Consider the following 25,298-nt stretch of genomic DNA (forward strand, 5'->3'; position numbering starts at 1 on the left):
CCCGTCTCGTTGCTTGAAAAAGCCGCACCGCAGTGGTGCCAGGGGAAAATACAGGCACATCTGGTTGCCCAGACTAACCTACTCCGAAACCAGGTGACTCCCTGGATCCCTCCTAACCCTGCATGAGCAGAGAGCTGCCATGTGCCTCCGGAGCTGCGCTCAGTCTCAGGAGCCGCCATTACTATAGCCTCACCTCCAGGGACAGCGAGCTGCTAAACACAGGCCACCTCATAGGAAGCTCTGTCACCCATAGCAACCACTGACCAATCACAGCTCAGCTTTCATTTTACCAGAGCTCATTCATATTTATTAGCCGAGCTGTGATTGGTTGCTTGTTGCTATGGGCGACAACAATACATGAGTGGGATTATCCAGATTCTCTAAGCCTGTCATGTGTGGTACTGTTTGCTGGGCTGCTGTATCTAAGCCTAATATGTGTGATACTGTCCACCGGGGCAGTGTATCTATGCGGGATACTCGTATCCCCTCACAGGCTTCTCTACAGTATACGTCGGCGACATTGAAAGGAAACCAAATTCTTTAGCATCAAAGATGTATTTTTCACATTCAGTTAATTTATAAATGAGGTGATGTGGGGATGGCGGCGGCGGTGGTGGTGGGATGGCGGCGGCGGTGAGGGCGGTGGTGGGATGGCGGCGGCGGTGAGGGTGAGGGCGGTGGTGGGATGGCAGCGGCAATGGTGGGGGCTGAGGTGATGGCAGTGATGTGATGGCGGAGCAGACTGAGCTCAGGCCTCTGCACTCTGTATGTCTCTCTGCTAGAGGAATGTCACATGAGCCTGATGGGAGTTGTAGTCATCAGGATGGGGTGTCCCTATGGGTCCAGCAGGTGGTATAGACCCTCTCCCCCCGGTACAGCGCCCCTAGTGGTTGCATTGTGTAATAATCGTCTATAATGAAAGGCTCTGCTCTCCTCTACATTTGCTTCATGTGATTGGATAGAAGCCGTCACTAATCTCACAGCAGATCTCCGCTACCTGTACTGTTATAGCCCACGTCACATGACCAGGACAGACTCCTCCCCCTAGTCTGAAATATGTGTACATCTCTGAAATTTGATAACTGTCTAGATATCGCCCGCTGGGTTGTCCGGTCCTGTCAGGGAGTGCGGTGCTCTGGTGACATTCCCGGTAGTTGTATCTGTGGTGTTCAGTAGTGTCATCTACATTGTGTCTTGTGTGTAGTTAAATGTAGTTGTGTCCTCCCGTGGTCCCTGTTGTAAAAATTGTATCCTCCTGTGGTCCCTGTTGTATACATTGTATCCTCCTGTGGTCCCTGTTGTATACATTGTATCCTCCTGTGGTCCCTGTTGTATACATTGTATCCTCCCGTGGTCCCTGTTGTAAAAATTGTATCCTCCTGTGGTCCCTGTTCTATACATTGTATCCTCCTGTGGTCCCTGTTGTATACATTGTATCCTCCTGTGGTCCCTGTTGTATACATTGTATCCTCCTGTGGTCCCTGTTGTATACATTGTATCCTCCTGTGGTCCCTGTTGTATACATTGTATCCTCCTTTGGTCCCTGTTGTATACATTGTATCCTCCTGTGGTCCCTGTTGTATACATTGTATCCTCCTTTGGTCCCTGGTGGGGTATACATTCTATCCTCCTGTGGTCCCTGTTGTATACATTGTATCCTCCTGTGGTCCCTGTTGTATACATTGTATCCTCCTTTGGTCCCTGGTGGGGTATACATTGTATCCTCCTGTGGTTCTTTGTTGTATACATTGTATCCTCCTTTGGTCCCTGGTGGGGTATACATTGTATCCTCCTGTGGACACTGGTGGGTTACGCATGTATCCTCCTGTGGTCCCTGATGGGGTATACATAGTATCCTCTCCTATGGTTCTTGGTGGTGTATACATTGTATCCTCCTGTGGTCCCTGGTGGTGGATACATCTGCAGGATAGGTGTAATGCTAGTACCACAAGCAATCCTCTGTGAGCCCCCTACTATATTCCTCTGTGACGCATGCCCCTGTGTGTGACGCATGCCCCTGTGTGTGACGCATGCCCCTGTGTGTGACGCATGCCCCTGTGTGTGATCATCTATATACTGATTCATATAATGTAAGGTTTACGGATTTTTTTTTTTTTTTTTTTACTTCTAATACAGAATAGAAATTTGTGGTGAGCTTAGGATACCTGACTATTTATTCTTAAATCCATAATAATCGTACATTATATTTATTAGGGAGAATTGCATCTTCCTCCCTTCCAGTAGCCTCTTCCCTGTCTGTATAGGAGGAGCAGAGGAGTGTGAGGGGGATGAGGGGAGATGTAGCTGCAGGTTGTGAGAGGGGAAGAAAGAGGAGGGGGAGGAGGGGAGATGTAGCTGCAGGTTATGAGAGGGGAAGACAGAGGCGAAGAGTTGGGGGTAGAGAGTAGGGGAGATATAGCTGCAGGTTCTCATGCTGTGAGAGGGGAGAGGGAGCTGCAGGTTGTGAGAGGGGAAGATCGGTGAGGGGGAGGTGGGGAGATGTAGCTGTAGGTTGTAAGAAGGGAAGACAGAGGGGAGATGTAGCTGCAGGTTCTCAGGCTGTGAAAGGGGAAAGGGAGCTGCTGATTGGTCGGGGAAACCAAGAACAGACCACCCCACCCCACAGTAATCACTACTTTTGCTTTGTGTTCTCACATCTCTCCTCTTGTGTTGAGTAGGCCGAAGAAGAGCTGCTAAAGTCCCAGAAAGTGTTTGAGGAAATGAACGTCGACCTCCAGGAGGAGTTGCCTTCATTATGGAATAGGTAAGTAGAGAGGATACAAGAGCGGGCCTATAGCCTACACATTCTCCCTGCCCCTCCTCCATATCCACAGGGGTCCTGGAAGCTGAGATATGGAGCTGTTTGCTGGGGGCCATTTTTTCAGCCTTGTTCACATGGATCAGATCTGATGCAGATTTCTGCCGTGGAGTGAAGATGTGTGAACAGAGACTTATTTTACCTTTTGCGTCTCTGTAGGAACATTGTCTATAGTTGTGAAGCCTTTACAATGAAAATGGAGGATAGGACTTGTAGTGCTGGGCAGCTGGGGTAGTAGTGTATCTAGTATGTGGTCTTGGTAGCTTTGTTGTCTGGATGGATTGTGCATGGATTGTGATCTCAGGATGACGACAACCATTATCCTACAGCAGCTGGTAGATGGGTACTGGGGCACTGGGCACTGGGGCACTGGGTACTGGGGCACTGGGTACTGGGGCACTGCATACTGGGACACTGCATACTGGGACACTGCATACTGGGACACTGCATACTGGGACACTGCATACTGGGACACTGCACTATAGGTTATCACTCCCTCCCCATTCTCCAGACCTCCTCTTGCTGTCAGTAGATGGATGTGTCACCTCTATTTGCTCATGCATCTAATGTGGTTGGTGTATAGAACGATGATCCCAAACTTTCCAGCTGTTGTAAAACTCTCTGTAACCCCAGTCAGGATGTCAAGACATGCTGGGAGTTGTAGTTCTGCCACAGGTTAGGAATCACTGATCGAGAGAATGTTTTGTGAGAATATTTTCGGTCACCGGCAGCAAAACGATTGTGAGATTTTCCTCCTCGTTTTTGTTTTTTTTTTATGTTTAATTTCTAGAAAGTCTTTAAAAAGTGAAAGAATCAAAGTTTTTGGCCCCGGCAGATGAGTAAAATCAGAAGCACGGCCATAAACTCTGGCCGATCACAGGGTTTATGAGTCACTTTATGTACTAGCCGCTGGATTTGGGGGGGGTCTGAATGCTTTCAGGGCCCCGGAGCTCATAAAATCTCAGATTTTGTGATTTAAGGGGAAATTCAGTGACTGTTTTTGTTTCGTTTGGCAGCCGTGTTGGTTTCTATGTCAACACATTCCAGAGTATCGCTGGGCTGGAGGAGAATTTCCATAAAGAGATGAGTAAGGTAAGACCCCCACCCCAGATCTGGACCCAACTCCTTACTATATACTCTATATACTGTGCAGCAGGGTCTGTGTCTTATGGCCGCTTCAGTGAAGGCGAAGTAATGGTCAGAGAAGTGTCCACATTATAATAGCATTGTTATTACCCCACTGCCCTTTAATGATGAGATGACTCTGCTTACTCTGTCCCAAGCTACACAGCACAGCTGGCAAGTGCCTGCTCTAGTGGACAGTGAGGGAACTGCAATATATAACAAGAGATTGGGTGAAAAGTGACAACCTCTTCATAAACCATAGAAAAAATGTTTGCAATAAAAAAGCTTATTTCAGCGACTTGTCATTTTCTGATATTTTTCCTGTAATTTTCTCAGCTGCACCAAAACCTCAATGATGTCATGAAGACACTGGAGACTCAGGAGGGCAAGCCTTCCACTAACACCTTCACTGTGAAAGCCCAGCCTAGGTGAGTGTCGGCTCTGGCTTATGGAGCAGCGTCTGCAGAATTGTCTGGGAGGGTTGGTTGGTGCAGTATGTAGATGGTTGGCTGGTGCAGAAAGGGGGGGAGGGTTGGCCGTTGCAGCGTCTGGGAAGGTTGGTCGGTGCAGCGTCTAGGAGAGGGTTGGCCGGTGCAGTGTGTGGGGGGTTTGGTTTGGGGGAGGGGGGGTGTTTGCCACTGCAGTGTCCGGGGGGGTTGGCCACTGCAGTGTCTGGGGGGTTCGGTTTGGGGGGGGGGGGTTGGCCGGTGCAGTGTTTAGGGGGGGGGGGTTAGCTGGTGCAGTGTCTGGGGGGGGGGGGGGGGCTTATGGCCGGTGCAGTGTCTGGGGGGGTTCGGTTTGGGAGGGGGGTTGTCCGGTGCAGCGTCTGGGGGGGTTTGGTTTGGGGGGGGTGGCTGGTGCAGTGTTTGGGGGGGCGGTTGGCCGGTGCAGTGTCTGGGGGATTCGGTTTGGGAGGGGGGTTGGCCGGTGCAGCGTCTAGAGTCATATACTCTGAGAATCCATAGAGCTGCATGGCTATTGTAGAGTGTTATCACCTTGATGGGAGCAGGTGACTCGGTAATCTCTGGGGAGTAGTTTAGGGCTGTCAGGGCATGATGGGAGCTGTCCAAGCACAGCAGCAGGAAGTGTTGTCATAGGGACACAGAGACCCTTTTCTATAGAGACCTTGCCCCATCTTCTGACTCTTTAGCTATTGTTGGGGTTCTGGTTCTGTCTTCTGTCTCACCCCCTTAAAGGTGTACACACAGCATAAATGAGGGTTATTCTGATGTATCGTCTGTCTCAGCTTCTGGCTGCCCGCTCTTCTCTGTAAGTCAATCCACAAGGTGACATTTTTCTTTTCATTGGGCTTCAATGGTGCCCGCTGCCAGCGGCGATGATTCAGCCGTGAGTATTAATATGCAGCTTACGTTACACGGCCCAGAGGACGGACGCACAGAACCTTCCAGAGGAATAGATGAAACCAGTATGGCCGCTGTGAGGCTGCAGTTGTCACCCTGCTGCTGTATTGTAACTAGGAGTATATCAGCGCTGTTATGGAGGCCACATTTACCATGTGGTGGTCACAAGACTCGGGGGGGGGGGGGGGGGGGGGGGAGGAATCACTGGCTGTGACTGTCAGGTGATCTCTGCCGGCCAATCACATTGCTGCGTGTGGGTCCCCTGTGATATAAGGCAGTCAGTCATTGATGGGGGTCCTCTGTGATATAAGGCAGGCGGTCATTGATGGGGGTCCCCTGTGATATAAGGCAGTCAGTCATTGATGGGGGTCCCCTGTGATATAAGGCAGTCAGTCATTGATGGGGGTCCTCTGTGATATAAGGCAGTCAGTCATTGATGGGGGTCCCCTGTGATATAAGGCAGTCAGTCATTGATGGGGGTCCTCTGTGATATAAGGCAGTCAGTCATTGATGGGGGTCCCCTGTGATATAAGGCAGTCAGTCATTGATGGGGGTCCTCTGTGATATAAGGCAGGCGGTCATTGATGGGGGTCCTCTGTGATATAAGGCAGGCGGTCATTGATGGGGGTCCCCTGTGATATAAGGCAGTCAGTCATTGATGGGGGTCCTCTGTGATATAAGGCAGGCGGTCATTGATGGGGGTCCCCTGTGATATAAGGCAGTCAGTCATTGATGGGGGTCCTCTGTGATATAAGGCAGGCGGTCATTGATGGGGGTCCCCTGTGATATAAGGCAGTCAGTCATTGATGGGGGTCCCCTGTGATATAAGGCAGTCAGTCATTGATGGGGGTCCTCTGTGATATAAGGCAGGCGGTCATTGATGGGGGTCCCCTGTGATATAAGGCAGGCAGACGTTGGTCGTGGTCGCTGTGATCTACCGCCCCCTTAGGTGGTTTCCTGATTTTATTGCAATCATTTGTTTCATTGTCTTACTCTTTTGCCAATCAGTAAAGTAATTGCCCCCTGCCCCTCCCAACAGAAAGAAGGAAAACCTTTTCTCCCGACTGAGACTAAAGAGGAGCAGGTAGCGGTGGCAGCATGGCGCATAGTCGCAGAGTGTGCATCTAACGTGTGTGATACGGACCGGCCTGTGCGCCAAATAATCCCCACTAACAATATGGCGTCTGACCGTCTGAGCATAACCCGACCCCCCGTCTGCATGATGTGTGGCAGTGCCCAGGCCATCCCTGTACACAGCAAGATGGATTCCCAGGAGGTCGGAGATGCACAACGCCTCATGATGTCACTCCTTCCTGGTGATCTCTCAGACTGTGCACCAAAGAGATCAAATGGAGTGTCCCTTTAAAGCAGTACTCCGGCCAAAATTCTTTTAAATCAACTGGTGTCAGAAAGTTATATTGATTTATAAATTACTTCTATTTAAAAATCTCTAGTCTTCCAGTACATATCAGCTGCTGTATGTCCTGCATGAAATGGTGTATCTCTCCAGTCTACCGGTACTTATCAGCTGCTGTATGTCCTGCAGGATTTTCTCCAATCTGACACACTGCTCTCTGCTGCCACCTCTGTCCATGTCAGGAACTGTCCAGAGCAGGAGAGGTTTTCAATGGGGATTTCCTGCTGCTCTGGACAGTTCCTGACATGGACAGAGGTGGCAGCAGAGAGCACTGTGTCAGACTAGAGAGAATACACCACTTCCTGCAGGACATACAGCAGCTTATAAGTACTGGAAGACTGGGGACTTATAAATAGAAGTAAATTACAAATCTCTATATTTTTTTTGCTATAGTACCCCTTCAAAGTGCCCCTAGAGAGCATTTATAACCCAAGCAATCGGGGGGCTACAGTATGAGGGAGGGCTGACTGCTTTCACCCCGGCCTGTGGGTTCAATGTGGTATTATGGGACTGAGCTATATATAACGGTATTATGGGACTGAGCTATATATATAACGGTATTATGGGACTGAGCCGCAATATCACATATAACCTTTGGACAGGGGTGGCGCTGTTTGAGAGACACCTGTACAACTTCTTGGACCTCAGAGCTAGATCTGTCCCAGATGCCCCCCCCATTATTTATATATATAATATTTTATAGGCCTATAGCCCCCTTTATACACCAATGATAGGATTGAGAGGTAAACACTTCCACTTGCCCCATGTTTACCCACTTGCCCCATGTTTACATACTTGCCCCATGTTTACATACTTGCCCCATGTTTACATACTCGCCCCATGTCTAGATACTTATGTTGTGTGCCATAACCTGTAATATGCTGATTTCCGGTTTCTCCTGTATTGTTGCATGCTTCTCCGGCCATGGCTGCCGAGTATAAATGGCTATGAGCCGCTGGGGTACCACACGGGAGAAGGGGTGCTCCGTGCTCCCCTAGAGCAGCTTACTGGGGGGGACTGTGTGCACTATATGGCACATTTCTATTGTCCTCCCCTCTGGGGTCCCTGAAGGGATCATCTCATGGCTGAGACGTTCTGTAACCTCTGAAGAACAGGAAATGGCTCCTAGAATGGCCCGGGCCGGGGTCTGTAGGAGTGTGGACTACCCGGGCCGGGGTCTGTAGGAGTGTGGACTACCCGGGCCGGGGTCTGTAGGAGTGTGGACTACCCGGGCCGGGGTCTGTAGGAGTGTGGATTACCCGGGCCAGGGTCTGTAGGAGTGTGGACTCTGTTTTACTAGTCTGTGTTCTTTCCATAGTGACTCCAGCCCGGCAAAGGCAAATAAGACCCCGTCCTCCCCCCCTGATGGACCTCCTGCCGCAAGCACAGAGCCCAAGACCACCAACCATGACTCTGCCGAGCCAGCCGCTGCTGCCTCCTCCTTGGTGGACACCCCGTCGGTGGTTGTGTCCAAATCACCTTCTCAGGTACTCCGAGAGCTAAAGGGGCCATCGGTCAGGAGACCCTCTCCTAATCCTATTCTTATCTTATTTGATGAACTTGAAGACGTATCCAGTCATAGAGCTGCCCATAGGCATCCAGATATTTGCCCTAAAAAAACATTGACCTCTGCTCCATTGGTCGGACATGTGTCCTGATGACAAGCAGTGGTTGCCGTGATGACTCTGGCGGTACCAGTGGCTGTTGTGATGACCCTGGCGGCACCAGTGGCTGTTGTGATGACCTCTGGATGTTGCTGTAGGACCTGAGCACTTGGTACTTAAAGGGGCTAAATCTTGGTGTCCATGGCCACCTCACTGTATCCTCTACCATGTCTTATAGACAAATCATTGGAGGATCCACGAGTTTGGATCCCACTGATTCCCACGTTGAGAACACCATGATGTTCTGTAGGCCCAGACCCCTTTGTGTCATTCTTGTCTACTGTGGATGTAGAGTTGGTTCTAACTTGTTTAGGGGTCTATAAAGCAGCAGGGCCTCTGTAGTGGGAATCTCTGGGGTCTCAGCTCATGGGCCACTCCTCACTATTATGGGGAAGATGTAGCCGCTCCATCACCATGATCTGCTTGTGTCCTCCTTGTAAGTGACCTTGTCTGTGGATCATAGCTGGTCCCTCCGTGTGCAGCCTTCCCCTTCTCTCCCGGTTGTAGACCTTCAGGATTTCACTTGATTATCTCCAGTAATCAAGTTCTGACTCTTTAAGCTCCGACCTCTTCTCTTCCTCCTGACGCTCCTCGCCCTGTGCGGGTCACTGACTGCCATCCCTCCTCTTCCCTCTCATCTTCTGCTGAGATCTGCAGAGATTGTGTAGACTATAGTGAGTGGTGGATCCCAGGATCTGCTCTACCCAGAGATCTACAGAGAAACCAGGACAACCTGACGTCCCTGTATCATCTTATCACTGGAGGATCAGCTCCATCTGTATGTGACGTCTCCAGATCTAGAGAGCAGACAGGGGTGTAAAGGGTCAATAGCCAGGAAACTACAGTACATACAATGTTACTATCTATCTATCTATCTATCTATCTATCTATCTATCTATCTATCTATCTATCTATCTATCTATCTGATATCCACTGTAAGCCTCTGTTCTATCTATCCACTGTAAGCCTCTGTTCTATCTATCCACTGTAAGCCTCTGTTCTATCTATCCACTGTAAGCCTCTGTTCACATCTGGCTTTATGCTGCCATTAGATGTATATGTTAAGAGTATTCCCTGGTATATACCCTGGTGGTCCCCTAGGTATACAGCGCCATACATCACCCAGTGACTCCCATTGTATATGTAATATATATAATTGAGCAGAGCAGAGTGCCACTGTTCCCATCTGCTGTGACACTGCACTGGATGGTTACAGGCAATAATTACTAACCTTATTCTGTTACGCTTTCTAGTCTGAACAGTAAGCTGAAGCTTCGTCTGTTGCCTGGCGGTGAGGGGGCGGCTGCCATGGTGAGCTGTGCAGGGCTGGAGGCAGTCACTGATGCTGAACCCTCTGCTGCTTCCATCTACCTCCAGAAATCCCTCTCTCTGCTATAGTGGCCAGCCGTGATGGCAGCTACCTAGGTCAGCCTGAAGCCTGACTGCTGATGATGCCCCCTTCTGGGTGACTGAGAAATGACACTTGTGATCATACAGCAGTGCCCCCTACTGGGTGACTGAGAAATGACACTTGTGATCATACAGCAGTGCCCCCTACTGGGTCACTAAGAAATGACACTTGTATTTATACAGCAGTGCCCCCTACTGGGTGACTGAGAAATGACACTTGTATTTATACAGCAGTGCCCCCTACTGGGTGACTGAGAAATGACACTTGTGGTCATACAGCAGTGCCCCCTACTGGGTGACTGAGAAATGACACTTGTATTTATACAGCAGTGCCCCCTACTGGGTGACTGAGAAATGACACTTGTGGTCATACAGCAGTGCCTCCTGCTGGGTGACTGAAAAATGACACCTGTATTCGTACCCACAGTATATACCTATCTATATACGTCACTCAGCAGCAAGTATTATACCTGGTATTTCAGCCACGTTCCTAGCACCGCCAAAGGGTCAAAGGAAACATGGATTCTGTTTATTTTGCGCTATTTGCTCACTGTCGCCCCCTTCTGTGTATAAACCCCAGTAAGAGCGAGTGACACTTGCTCTAAACACAGTTCTGTCACCTATTATGTTAGTGCAGCTGCAGATCTCCAACTGTTGCAGAACTACAACTCCCATCGTGCCCTGACAAATCGGTCACATAACTATAATGTTGCGAAACTTTTAGCATTTGTACAGATGTTGCAAAACTACAACTTCCGGTGTCTGTTGGTGCATGGTGGGCCTTGTCATTCTAGAAGAGCCACAAGTTGGGGACACTGTATGATGGCATTAACCGCATAGCCGCCGCATGTCTGCCCCCTATGGGCAACATAACAAGCTGCAACCTTTAGAATTCATTCCTAGTACAATGTAAGTGGTTGTGGCCTAATTCATGCTGGCACACTGTCACGACATGAAGCCGTTCCATGTCCTCGCTCTGTGCTGTCTGTGTGTCTGTATTGTCTGTGTACGGTGATAAGTGATAGCTCTCTGTAAGGTTCATCCATGGCAGCGGTCACATGACTGTCACCTGAAGTGATGAATCCTCAGGTTCTGTGTTGTTGTTTTTTTTTGCTAATTATATTTTTTGTATGTTTTGTGTTTTTTCCCCTTTCTTTTTGGGGTGGGGGTCGTGTGGATTGTCTTTGCTGTTATTTTACTTGCATGTAGCTGAGGAAAGGCCCTCCAGTACCGCCACCTCCAAAACATACGCCCTCCAAGGATATCAAGCAGGAGAACATCATCGGTCTGTTTGATGACAATTTTGTGCCCGAGATAAGTGTGACCACCCCCTCACAGGTTAGCGGCTGCCGCCCACCACCCACCACTTACTAACATTGCATGAGAAGTGCACGAGGTGTCACTCATGGAGAAGAGTGGGGGACAGGGAATATTCATCCCTAGTGTCCTCTCATTCTTATTAGTCCTGGTGTCCCGGCTGAACATCAGTATACACACAATGCTGAGCAGTCTCATACTATAGTTACCACCAGAGCTGCACTCACTATTCTGCTGTTACATAATGTGCACACTACGGAATCCCAATGGAACACCCATCGCGGATATTGCAGCTTGCCCCCGCCAGCAGCCGCACGCATGTCCCATAGGCTTCATTCTATGGTTTGCCAGATTCCGCTGTACTCCCAAAGAACAAGAGGGTTCATTCTTCAGGCGAACGGCGGAATCTGGCAAACCATAGAATGAAGCCTATGGGAGCAGTGGAGATGCGCACACCGCAAGGAGGGGCAAGCTGCGGAATCTTGTGGCGGGTTATCTGCCAGGATTCCATAGTGTGCACATACCCCAATACTCCACCATGGCAGCACTAACCTCTAGCCAGTTGGGGGCAGCAGGAGAACGTGCAATCCTGTAGACTGGGAGATTTCTGCACGCAGCTCGGGAGGTAACTGAATTAGATGATTGTGGGGATTTGCTCAGCATCTTGTATGTTCTCCAGCATATACCTGGTGATGACCGGATTGGCTGTCTCTGTCTCCCGGGGTTCCCCAGTCACTGCGCTGGAGGATCAGAGTATCTGTCTGCCTTTGGTTAGTGTCAGGGATCTGGATTCTGGATGAAGTGACACCTCTACTAAAATAACCTTTTTACCCTTTAAAACAATGGCCTGCAACCTGCAATCCTTCTGCAACTACAAGTCTTAGCATGTTCTCCCAGGTTGCAGACCACTGCGCTCTCCCCAGCGGACACTGGCCACAACAGGTGGGAGAAAAGCTGACAGCCAATCACAACACAGCTTTTGTGTCTGACTAATGAGAGCTGAAGTCTGATTGGATTGACTTATTGGCCGACATGTGGATACGGGGTTATTGTTCAGTCAGTTCCCTGGTGACGCCTCTTGTCCCTGCATCACTAGTTTCGGATCCTCCCCTGTAGCGGGGATGGACAGTGCTCTGGTAACATAAGAGGGGACCCTATAGTCTGTCCCTTTTAAGGAGCCACTGTCCGCTGGGGCCCAATCCTGTGCATGTCTGGTGTTAGCTGTTGCATGCTGTAGTTGTTGCTTGTTTATTGTGCATGTGTTTTTATGCTTACCGCAGGGATGGGGAATCTTCAGCCCTCCGGAACAGCAGGAGAGCCGAAGGTTCCCCATCACTGGCTTACAGTATTGGTTTTCAGATGCTTCTGTAGAGCTGTACTGGTTGCACCACGTTTGTTACATATCGGTAATGGCGTCGCCCTAAGTTAGAGCAGATTTTATGGTCGCATTGGTGTGGATGCTGTACATTAACCTCACAGCTGCTCTATCTATGCACCGAAGCACAGCCGGTCACAAGGCACATTAGGGGACCCCCCACTGCCCCTTACGGTTACCCTAGAAGTCCCAGCAAACTATCTAACCCCGACCCATAAACCAGGAACTGGGAAAATGGACAATTCAGAAGAGTCAATGAGACCTTGTGACCGATGGATCATCGTCTGACTTGTATATGAAATCCGAAGGCTCAACATTGTGCCGAGAAGTTGTATCAGGGCATTACACTGTACTACAACATCTCCGGTGATCTCTTTGCATGCTCTTGGTTCCCCAGTCCCATGATCTTCCATTATGGCATGTTGAGGGGATGGACTGGTTGGATTTTGGTCGTAGTCAGGTCTATAGGTCCTGAGAACTCCAGGGTCTTTATCTCTTATTAACATTTATCTAACTTTCCTACTAACATTTTTTCCTTGTGCTGCAAAGTTTGAGGCTGTGTGGCCCCAAGCAGAAGAGCCCAGCTTATTGGATCTGGACTTTGATCCTCTCAAACCTGGTTCCAGTTCTGGTGTGGCCCCTGCGGGTGGTTCCCAGGTTTGTACTGTCCTCCCGAACCAGAGCAAAGAGAGGTTTATGGATATTAGGTGGGTGGGTGGGTGGATAGATCATACGTAGATCGGTAGATAGATGATGGATGGGTAGATGATGGCTGTATGGATGGGTAGATAGATGATGGCTGTATGGATGGGTAGATGGATGGGTAGATAGATGGATAGATGATGGAAAGTTGATGGGTAGACACATAATGGGTGCATGGATTAGTGGTTGGTTGGATGGGTCAGTCACTAGATGACAAACAGATGGATGGGTATGTGGATGCAGGAGGCAATGGATGGGTATGTTGATAGATAAATATATGGATGGATGGATATGTGGTTGGATGGATAGTGGACAGATGAGTTTCGCTGATAAAGTGATAAATATAGGACAATAAAGTCATGAGAGGATTGTATACTGGATGTGATTTGTGTGATGGATCCATGGTGGGGCCTGTGTAATGGATGGTGTTGAGCAGATTGGTGTGATGGACACATAGTGGGGCCTGTGTAATGGATGGTGTTGAGCAGATTGGTGTGATGGACGCATAGTGGGGCCTGTGTAATGGACGGTGTTGAGCTGATTGGTGTGATGGGCACATGGTTGGGCCTTTGTAATGGATGGTGTTGAGCAGATTGGTGTGGTGGACACATGGTTGGGCCTTTGTAATGGATGGTGTTGAGCAGATTGGTGTGATGGACACATGGTGGGGCCTGTGTAATGTATGGTGTTGAGCAGATTGGTGTGATGGACACATAGTGGGGCCTGTGTAATGGACGGTGTTGAGCTGATTGGTGTGATGGGCACATGGTTGGGCCTTTGTAATGGATGGTGTTGAGCAGATTGGTGTGATGGACACATGGTGGGGCCTGTGTAATGGATGGTGTTGAGCAGATTGGTGGACAGTGGTCGGGCAGACAGAAGGGTTGATAACATTTATGGAGATGAGGTTTACTATCTGTATAAAAATGTGTCTATTCTTTTCATTTTTGCTGCGTATCAGCCTCTGTCATGGGATCTCTGGGAGGTAAGAAACCCGACTAACCCTGTAATCCGCCTTGCATGTGTTCTTGTCTCTTCACTGCTCTTCTGTTCCTACTGTAGTCTCTAAGATCTCATTGCGATAGTCATCGGTGTATGAGCTCCATACAGTGGTGTAACCAGCCGGTTAATCACCCGGGTCTCTGCTCTTGGGGTATACTGTATTAATAATCTGGGGGGTTGTAGCTTTCCTTGAGCAGGACCCACGCACCTGCTGAGTGAATCATGTGAAGCTTATTGGCCGCCAGGTTATGTAATGTAAGCAGTCCTCCCCGATTGTGTTTGTTGTCTCGCAGACCGACCTCATCCTCGAACCGTACACCTCGCTTGGCTCCATGAGCAGAACCCATGTCCACTGTGTCTTATAGCGTCTGGGAACACTTTACACCTTGGCTGCACACAACATTGGGTTTATAGTATGGAGCTCTATGCAGTCAGTTACCTGAACAGCTGTAACAATATCTCTACATATTCTTTATTATTAACAATGGTTGGTGCCGCCATAGGTTCTGGACTTCACATTGGTGGTAAATACATCTCTGCCTGTTAGACACTGACTGGCTTGGACCCTACCATTAGTCAGATACTATGCAGTAGCACACAGAGTGGTATTCAGCCTCACTGTTTAGTGGGGTCTGTTTGGCTACTAGTTTGGAGTCTGACTTGGCTAGGGTATTTACCTCCTCCCCAGACATCCTGCTGGGCTATTCCCCCCCCCCCCCCCGACACCTGGCTGGGGTATTTCCCTCCCCCCCCCCCCTGACACCTGGCTGGGGTATTTCCCTCCCCCCTGACACCTGGCTGGGCTATTCCCCCCCCCCCCCCCCCCAACACCTGGCTGGGGTATTTCCCTCCCCCCGACACCTGGCTGGGGTACTTCCCTCCCCACCCCCAGACACTCAGCTGGGGTATTTCCCTTCCCCCAGACATCCTGCTGGGCTATTTCCCTCCCCCCCGACACCTGGCTGGGGTATTCCCCTCCCCCCCGACACCTAGCTGCGGTATTTCCCTCCCCACCCCCAGACATCCGGCTGGGGTATTTCTGTTCTCCCCTTCCCCCCAGGCATCCGGCTGGGGTATTCCCCTCCTCCCCTCATCAGGCCCTATTCCACCGGACGATTATCGTTCAGATTAGCGTTAAATTGTTCGAATCTAAACGATAATCGTTCGGTTGAAATGCAGTTAACGGTTAACGACCGCACGAGAAATCGTTGATCGCTTTATAAGACCTCTACCTATTTTTATCTTTGCTCGTTTGCAAAACATTCGCATTGAATAAGACGCCGTTCGCAATAGATACGAACGCAATAGCGAATAATTAGCGAAGAAAAACGATCGCAATTACGATCATAAGTAACGATTATCGTTCCATGGAAATGAGTGAACGTTTTCAGGTCTTTCGCAATAGCAGTCGTTTGAGATCGTTAATCGTTAACGATTATGCAAACTATAATCGTCCGGTGGAATAGGGCCCTTTGTCTTATTGAGTTGTGTCACTTGTTCAGTTAAATCCAGTGCTACAAAAACATGGCCACTTTTCCCCCTTAATTTGCAAACCACACCTGAACTGGAGACAAGAGTAGGGGGAAAAGTGGCCATGTTATTGTAGCGCTGGATAACCCCTTTAGAGGTTTGCCAGAAGTGACAGGAATGAGGCGTTCTGAATCCCTCGGGATAAATCCAATCCACTGGTCGGCACTCCGGTTCCCGTGTGAGGCCGAGATTGTCTAGAAAATTCTTTTAATAAACAAGAATAAGACATATTTTTTTTTTGGGTGGGTGGGGGGGGGCATAAAATGAATATATTTAGTCATGGAGGGAAGCGTCCAATGTGTTACTACCCAGACACCATCTATCTATATCCTAGTTAAACATCAGTCTGCATTGTGGAGACGGATGAAATGCAGATATTATTATTAGAAATCCTCATAACCAAAAACCTTCATCCCAAGTCTAGTGCTGTGCGGAGTTACTGAACTGTTCAGGTTGGCTGCATCCATGTTTTTCTGGCAGCCATACGGCGGCATCCAACTTCTCCAGACACCAGGAGTCAAATGTCAAACATCCGGGTTTGAAGAACACTGCCGGACCCAAACAGTTCGGCAACTCCGCTCAGCACCACCCAAGTGCTTCTCTGTGTGTTCAGCTGGTTGTTACGTCCAAGGCCTCCAAATGGCATTTGCTCAGATATGTGGGAGGTGTAGATCTCTGGATTTGTGATCGCTAGGAGCCGAGGGCGGCCGCCTGTGCAGGAGCCGAGGGCGGCCGCCTGTGCAGGAGCCGAGGGCGGCCGCCTGTGCAGGAGCCGAGGGCTGTCCAGGACTCCTAACCTCTGGCCTTCCAGCTGTTACAAAACTACAACTCTCATCATGATAAAATTGTTGAAAATGTTGGGCATGCTGGGAGTTGTAGTTTTGAGATTTTGGGGTTGGGTATGCTGGGAGTTGTAGTTTTGTTGGGGACCACTCGCATTGAGGATAGCTGTGTAGAGTCATCGGACTCCACCCTCCATCTGTATAGTCCTCGTCATTTTCCTGTCAACCTCACTGCATTTTTTTGTCTATTCTTATCTCCCCCCTCCTTCCTCCTCCCATCATCTTCTATCAATCTGTCTTATTGGCCGCCAGCCTGACCAGAACCCACCTGGCGGCTCGGACCAGGGCGATAACAATGCTGACGCCTCTTTTGTAGTAGACTGGTCCAGTCAGCCTAGCGAGTTTGACCAAGTAAGTGACCTTATTATTGTACATAGATTTCGTAGGCGTCCGGCTGATCGGCAGATGACATTAGTCACCAGAACATTCTCGTCACCACAACCGCCCTTTACTTTTCTTGGCCGCCTTTTTTAATGTAAATTTTTTGTCAAACATTTTTTTAGGACTTTGGGACGATGCAGATCCTGTAACTGAGCCGTATATATCATAGTATAGCCCCTGCCATAGAGTCCGCCAGTTGGGCTACAAGTGGAGTCCTGGTTGACTCTTGGTAGGATCCGCTAGAAGCCACTTGAGCTGCACATTAAATAAATAAGCCCCGATGTGGTTATAATGTGTGCTATGGCATAACACACCCGCCGTATTGTGGACAGGTTGTCTGGTGACCCAGTGATTCCGTCTGGCATCTGTCCATTCACTATTAAGACATAGTAATAGAACACGGCGGCGCACAATATCGTTTCGATTTGATGCTGCAACAATGTTATCTGCAGAATAGTCAGCTTTATATTCTTAAATATTGAGGTAACTCCTACCATGTGACTGATCTCTGTATGGTCGGACAGTGACACGGAGCTGTGCGCCAGAACCGACCAGTGCTCTTTGTATATGGTATCTACTGGTCCAAGTTGTGGGTGGAATTGATACGCATGGATTGGGCGCCGTAGATGTAATGATTATTGTAACGCGCATAGTTGGCATAAGGCTGGAAGCTAAGGGGTTAATACTGCAGCTTTAGATATAGGATCCGAGGAGACACAAAGCCCCAAGGTCTACAGGACAGAGAATGAGCCGTCCGGCCCCTGGGATCTTTTCTGATTGAGGAGTTAAAATAGGAAGAATGTTTGTGGGAGGAGTTTTATTATTTAGAGAAGTGACTATGCTTGTGGGAGGAGTAACACCCTCATCTAAATATTATAACTCCTCCCACAAAATGATATGTCTTTTAGGGTTATATGTGTAGGAGGTGGTGTATAACTTGGAGGAGGAGTTATATTTGTGGAAAGGGGAAGTTAGGTTTCATGGGAGGAGTCATGTGTGTATGGGAGGGGCTATAGTGCTTCTAGGAGAAGTTTATGCATTAGGATAAGATGTATATGTGATTTGTGGGAGGGGTTTATGTATTTATGGGCGGGGTTATTGTATGTGTGGGAGGAGTCAGCAGGTGTCAGATTTGTGTTTTTAAGAATGAAGTTTATCTGAGATTCCCACATGTGACATAATAAACGTCTTTCCTTGTCTTATGAAAGTAAACTCCCCTGTACGTTTCTCTAAGCACGCCCGCAGATCGCCCTGTTACCCCTGGATCATAGACTGCCCCCGTATTGCCCCGGAGTCTGGCATTATTTCCGTTACTCTTGTCCTTCTGTCGGGACTGTTGGGTTCTGGTATATTAGGGATTAATCGGTGAATTTTATATTTCAGCCTTCAGAGCCGGCTCCCGACACAACGCCGAAAAAAGAAGCCGAGGTGAAGCCGGTGGCGGCTGACTCTGATGTAAGTCCCGTAGGGGTGGGGGGGGGGGTGTATGGTCGCCGGTCACTTACCAACAGGGTATGAAGGTGTCTCTCATCCAGAGAAACTCTCCAGATTCTAGACAATCAGATTTTCAGAAATCACCATTAGAATTTTATCTCCTTGTGTCCCTATGACTACACTCCCTGTCACAATATCGGATTATCATAAGGACACTGAGTTTCCTAGAAACCAGACAGTCAGGTTTTCTAATCTATACTATGAAAATGAAAGCTGAATGTGATTACCCGGTGTCCCTGTGATAACACTAACAGCACAGCAGCAGGAAGTGTTGTCATGAGCAGAATGGCAGGAACGCTTGTGCCAGTGTCTATGATACTAAGGGACATTTAGTGTCTGTGATATCAGGGGGTTTTGCAGATCTCAGGTGGGATGTTTTACTCTATAACTTGTTGCTCTTGTTGTTGCTTTGCAGCAGTCCAGCTCTCTACCGGCCGTCGTTGCAGAGACGATCACAGCTACAGTAAATGGCACAGTAGAGAGCGCTCCTCCAAAGAGCATGCCCCCAGGATTCCTGTATAAGGTGGGAATTAGTGGCTTTTATAACTTATCAGATTCCAGATTATATTGGAAATTTTGTATCTATTAATCTAAAAAATAAGTTTACTATGCCAGCCAGTCACCATACCCACATCAGTACCAGCACGGATTATTGGAAATATTGAGATCTTTCTGACACATTTTATGTTTTTTCTTCAGGTTCGGGCCCAACATGACTATGGAGCAACCGATAGTGATGAACTCAACCTGAAGTCTGGAGATATTGTTCTAGTCACTCAATTTGACAACCCTGAGGAGCAGGTGAGCATGGAGATTGGCTTCCCTAGCCTTGGCATTGGCCTGTGAGATCCCTATCCTTCAGCTGTCAGGGCATGTTAGATCCGAGGTTCTTCAGCTATCAGGGCATGTTAGATCTGAGGTTCCTCAGCTATCAGGCATGTTAGATCCGAGGTTCCTCAGCCTTCAGCTATCAGGCATGTTAGATCCGAGGTTCCTCAGCCTTCAGCTATCAGGCATGTTATATCCAAGGTTCCACAGCCTTCAGCTATCAGAGTATGTTAGATCCGAGGTTCTTCAGCTATCAGGGCATGTTAGATCTGAGGTTCCTCAGCTATCAGGCATGTTAGATCCGAGGTTCCTCAGCCTTCAGCTATCAGGCATGTTAGATCCGAGGTTCCTCAGCCTTCAGCTATCAGGCATGTTAGATCCGAGGTTCCTCAGCCTTCAGCTATCAGGCATGTTATATCCAAGGTTCCACAGCCTTCAGCTATCAGGGCATGTTATATCCGAGGTTCCTCAGCTGTCAGGGCATGTTATATCCAAGGTTCCACAGCCTTCAGCTATCAGAGTATGTTAGATCTGAGGTTGGCCTATTAGATCCGAGGTTCCTCAGCTATCAGGCATGTTAGATCTGAGGTTCCCCAGCTTTGGCCTATTAGATCCGAGGTTCCTTAGCTATCAGGCATGCTAGATCCGAGGTTCCCCAGCTCTGGCCTGTTTAGATCTGAGGTTTTCCCAGCTTAGGCCTGTTAGATCAGATTTTCCCGCAGCCTTGGGCTGTCAGGGAGAGTGTTGGGACTTGTAGTTTAGCAGCTGATGGGGTGTCACAGGTTGGAGAACGCCCTCAGACTCTTGTTGATGTGTAAGCTCTAATAATACTGACAACCCTTCCCATATGACATCCCACGTCTCGTCTCTTCCAGGATGACGGATGGCTGATGGGCATTAAGGAGACCGACTGGCTTCAGAATAAGGATTTTGATCAACATAAAGGAGTCTTCCCAGAAAACTTTACGGAGCGACATCAGTGAGGGAGAGCCGCCCTTTACCTCGGGGATATAATGCAATTTTCTGTGAAAATTATGAAACCACGTCTACCCTATGAACAGTTAACCCTGCGAGTGTCAACTTAAAGGTTCCGTTCAATTGAACAGTTAACCCTGCGAGTGTCAACTTAAAGGTTTCGTTCAATAATAGACGCAAGTTTAGTCCATAGATACAGTTCCTGGAATGCTACAATGTGTATGTTTGTGCCCCATTTCCTCAGGCGGACGAGGTTCGGCCGATCATCAGTCTGTCACAGGTCGACTGGTTGTGGAGGGTCCCCATGTTGTTGGATGCTATGTGAGAATGTCAGATAGGGTGTGAGTTGTATGATATCTCCCTTTGACAGTGAAGCCGGCCATTGTGTGTCCAACCAACGTCTACTAGCGCCTATTTCCATCCAGTATGGCCGCCTCCATTGTGCATAGCCACATTCAGACATGGTACAGTGATAAATATCACTGATATCATGTTCTGAGAAAAACTATTAACCTTGTGTCAATGTACCCCCCATTCATTATCAAGTATGTGTCACCATGGTAACAATGGCGTCTGGGGAGACTTAGGATATGGTGGTGGTCACCTTGGTGTTGGCTTCCTCCTCCGATGTCCGCTCCTACACTATTTCACTAAAACCATCAAATATTTGGACAGCTCTGTGTTGGGTTATAGGATGGGATTTTTTATTTTTTTTTTGTGACCGGAAATTCCACAGTTCATGGATAGTTTACGCTGCGTATCCTTGTTTTATCCTCCTCCTAGTCAGCTGTGTTCACACTACGTTTTTATCATCCCGAATAATCAACGGTTTACAGAAAACGTGGCGTAAACCCGACCTAATTACCTAGAATCGGGATAAATTCTGGATCCCCCCAGCAGTACCTGCACACAGTATCACTACTAGTATTACATATAGGACTCTCTGTGGGCCTGGACTCCCCCTCATCCAATCATTTCTACTTCGCCTGTCTATATTCTGGTCATTTTCATTGTCATTGAAAAAATTTGAGAAAAAACCGTGAAGCTGCGTCGCATTCATTGTCCCCGGTCAGCAGCTGTAAAGGTTCAGTGCTCTCTATACCTGATATACGTGGTTTGTGATATTTCTAATTAAAGTTATATCAGCTTTGCTGTTTCCATGGTGATCACCTTTTGTTTTTTTAATTTATCCCCAATTTTTTTTTGTTTTGAGCTGTCCAAATGTTTAATGGAAGGTGCCGCAGAGCGGGTGGGCTAAATATTGGCTTCAGCGGGCTGGATCCCAGTAACTATATAGAGCAGCAGCAGACAGGACACTTCCACCTTGCTCCTGGTGGTCTCTGGGCTTGTAATAAAGAATCCATAGTGTTTCCGAATCTGGAGAATCTGTAACAAGATTATAACTCAAGAACCTGTGGTATAAAGAAAATAAGGAAATGTTATCTCAGTAGTAGTAGAGTCAGTGCACTGGCCATGGTATGATAGGAAAGTGTTACACTGTATGATAGGTCAGTAAATAAGACACTCAGATAATAAGTCAGTGCTTAGTAGTAATACATCCTAGACTGACATAATATCCCAGATCTGAGATAATAAGTCAGTGCTCAGTAATAATACATCCTAGACTGACATAATATCCCAGATCTGAGATAATAAGTCAGTGCTAATAATACATCCTAGTCTGACATAATATCCCAGATATGAGATAGTAAGTCAGTGCTCAGTAATAATACATCCTAGTCTGACATAATATCCCAGATCTGAGATAATAAGTCAGTGCTAAATAATAGTACATCCTAGACTGACATAATATCCCAGATCTGAGATAATAAGTCAGTGCTAAGTAATAGTACATCCTAGACTGACATAATATCCCAGATCTGAGATAATAAGTCAGTGCTCAGTAGTAATAAATCCTAGACTGACATAATATCCCAGATCTGCGATAAGTCAGTGCTCAGTAATAATACATCCTAGACTGACATAATATCCCAGATCTGAGATAATAAGTCAGTGCTCAGTAATAATACATCCTAGTCTGACATAATATCCCAGATCTGAGATAAGTCAGTGCTCAGTAATAATACATCCTAGTCTGACATAATATCCCAGATCTGAGATAAGTCAGTGCTCAGTAATAATACATCCTAGACTGACATAATATCCCAGATCTGAGATAATAAGTCAGTGCTAAGTGATAGTACATCCTAGACTGACATAATATCCCAGATCTGAGATAATAAGTCAGTGCTCAGTAATAATATATCCTAGACTGACCTAATATCCCAGATCTGCAATAATAAGTCAGTGCTCAGTAGTAATAAATCCTAGACTAACATGATGTCGTACAGCGGTTCAGACTCTTGGATAATAAGCCTTTGCTGTCAGAAAGTGAACAACTGAGATAATATCACCAGTCTCTGAGGTAATAAGTCAGAGTTATCTTGGTGCTCTGTGATATTATCTCATGGTTTCAGATGTTCATTTATTGCCCAGTGATCTGTAAGCAGACACCCGTACCATCTGAGAAGTCACTGCCAAAACACTGGAATTGATATGATCACACACAGTATCTCGGGTTTCATTGTCTCAAGTGACTGAGTGAGATGGCTCTGGCTCTGAGATAGTATCTCTGCGTCAGACCCTCAGATAAGATGTCACTGGCCGAGATAGTGTATAAGACAATATATTAGGGGGCAGACATGCCTGGCTGGCAATGAGATATTATCTCAGAATTCTGAGACTGTAACATATCAGCGCGATAATAGCTCAGCGATCCTAGAGGATAGATTTTGAGATAAGTCAGAGTTTTCTGCTTGGGAAAGTCGGGCTGAGACTGAGGTAATTTGGTATTCTGCAATAATAATTTAGCAGTATGAAAGAGTTTGTGCTGTGAAGTCAGCCCTCTGAGATAATGAGTCAGTGCTCTGAGATAATAAGTCAGCGCACTGATCTAATAACTCAGACCTTCTTCAGATAGCCCTCCGGTTTCCTCCATTGAGGCTTACGGACTTCAGGGACCTGATGCCTTTATTTCCTGCGGCCCTTATTGACCGCCTACAGATGCAGAAATGTTGATCATTTTGGCTTGACCCCGAATCTGCCCGGTAGGCCCCACCCCCTACCGCTTCCCATAGCTCCTCCCCTCTTCCGCGGCCGGTGAGGCCTGAGATGGGACATTAACTCTTTGTGTTTTTATAAGGACTGTTTGTGTGCGTGTTCATCTATAGCTAACAGAACTGTGATGGTTTTATACTGTATGACATGACCTGTCAGGGACGTCGCTGCCAGCGCGTCACGTAGGACGAACACAGGAACAACCTTATCCAAAGTTTAGTGGCCGCTCTGCCGCTGCTGCGACCTCCATACACACACGGGATTGCATTACTTGACCGGTCAGCAACATATTATTATATATATATATTTTTGTCTATTATTATTATTTTGTAACAAACACTATGGAAGGACGAGCGGCGCACAGAATTTATTTATAGCATGTAGTATATATTAAAGGGAAGGTGTACGACCGCCATGACGCCAGGAGGCTGCCATTTTCTGCTCATCTGATAAACAGTAACTATATATATATATATAAAACAAGCGCCAGATTGACATTGCACCATTTTTTACCAAGAAAAATATACTGCAACCTATGTCCATCCACCTGGTATAAGCTTGTCACCCGTGCCGCCACTATTAATCCATGGCCCCACCCCGACACAGATAACGCTAAAAAATGGCCGCCTCCGCCGCTGTCGGGCTTAAGGTACATAATAAATGTGAAGAAAGACAACAAGGGGTTAAGTTTACAGGAAATAAAGTAAGTTCCTCAGATTGCCGGTCAGTGGCCAGTCACCGATGATGTCACTGTGATGTCATGCAGTGAGGCCGTTTTGCAAGTTGTCAATACTATTTAATCGTTTTTATTACTATTATAAGGACTGGCAGACATTTTGAATTTGAAAAAATAAAAATAAAAAAGTTGTTTGGGGGGGAAGGAGATGAATCTAAGTGGGTGTGTCCTGTTGTGTTTTTGGCTCAGGTATAGGCGTGTCCTGAATACGTTGTTACACCTGTCCACCTGTTATGTTACATCCAATAAAGAGTTATCCCCATGTTGGACTCTGACTCTTACTTGACGTTGGCATACCACCCCAATATATGGTACAGGGTGGCGCGCTCCATGTCCCCCTCCTGATGGAGAATATGGTGCAGTCCTGAACACCTGGGACTTAATGGAAAATCTCCATTCCATACATGACCGATGGTGCTGCTAGAAAGTCACCCGCCCTTAGGCCACAACAAGGGTCACATGTACTCAGATCATTGTGTCACTCCGTATGGATTGTGCTGCCCAGAGACTAAGGTAAGTAAATAGAGTGACAGTGCAATCCACAGTGGCTCCTTCTTCCAGCACATACTTAATTAGGCTCCTCTGTGCCCTCATATAGTGGTTAGGTGCCCTTTGTACTTCCATATAGTAGATAGGTCACTCTGTGCCCCCATATAATAGTAGTTAGGGCCCCTTGCCCCCCGTATAATAGGTGTTCTCTGTGCCTCCATATAGTAATTCAGCCCCCTGTCCTCCCATATAGTAGGTGTTCTTCGTGCCCCCATATAGTAATTAGGCCCCCTGTCCTCCCATATAGTAGGTGTCCTCTGTGCCTCCATATAGTAGTTACATTCCCTCTGTCCATCCATATATTATTTAGGCCTCTCTGTTACCAAATATAGTAGCAAGGCCCCCACTGCGCATCCATACAGTAGTCAGGCAACATCTGTGCAGCTCATATAGCACTTATGTGTCCATACAGTAGTTTTTGCTCCCTGTCCCCACATATAATAGGTGTTCTCTGTACCTCCATATAGTAGATAGGTCACTTCGTGTCCCCCCATATAATTGGTGTGCTCTATGCCCCCATATAGTAGTTAAGGCCCCCTGACCTCCTATATAATAGACACAGTGCCTTCATATAGTAGTTAGGTCCACCTGTGTCCCCATATAATATGTGTCCTCTGTGCCCCCATATAGTAGTTTGGGACCACTGTCCCCCCAT

At 47.7% G+C, this 25,298-nt stretch overlaps 1 protein-coding gene across 5 annotated transcripts in view; it reads left to right on the plus strand.

Annotated features, from left to right (window-relative positions):
* Window positions 1–24,356, plus strand: part of BIN1 (bridging integrator 1) — a 68,814-nt gene extending 44,458 nt beyond the window's left edge. The window contains exons 7-17 of one of the 5 annotated variants that reach the window (XM_069982396.1): window positions 2,679–2,764; window positions 3,835–3,910; window positions 4,280–4,371; window positions 6,344–6,388; window positions 8,040–8,208; window positions 11,005–11,133; window positions 16,816–16,914; window positions 18,328–18,399; window positions 18,854–18,961; window positions 19,138–19,239; window positions 20,142–24,356. In XM_069982396.1, the coding sequence (XP_069838497.1) occupies window positions 2,679–2,764; window positions 3,835–3,910; window positions 4,280–4,371; window positions 6,344–6,388; window positions 8,040–8,208; window positions 11,005–11,133; window positions 16,816–16,914; window positions 18,328–18,399; window positions 18,854–18,961; window positions 19,138–19,239; window positions 20,142–20,249 (1,086 nt within the window). In that variant the 3' untranslated portion in view covers window positions 20,250–24,356. The remainder of the gene's footprint in view (window positions 1–2,678; window positions 2,765–3,834; window positions 3,911–4,279; window positions 4,372–6,343; window positions 6,389–8,039; window positions 8,209–11,004; window positions 11,134–16,815; window positions 16,915–18,327; window positions 18,400–18,853; window positions 18,962–19,137; window positions 19,240–20,141) is intronic. The other 4 variants (XM_069982398.1, XM_069982399.1, XM_069982397.1 and 1 more) reach the window with 4 other exon arrangements.
* Window positions 24,357–25,298: the final 942 nt, after the last annotated feature.

Source organism: Dendropsophus ebraccatus, chromosome 9, assembly GCF_027789765.1.
Source record: "Dendropsophus ebraccatus isolate aDenEbr1 chromosome 9, aDenEbr1.pat, whole genome shotgun sequence".
Classification (NCBI taxonomy): domain Eukaryota; kingdom Metazoa; phylum Chordata; class Amphibia; order Anura; family Hylidae; genus Dendropsophus; species Dendropsophus ebraccatus.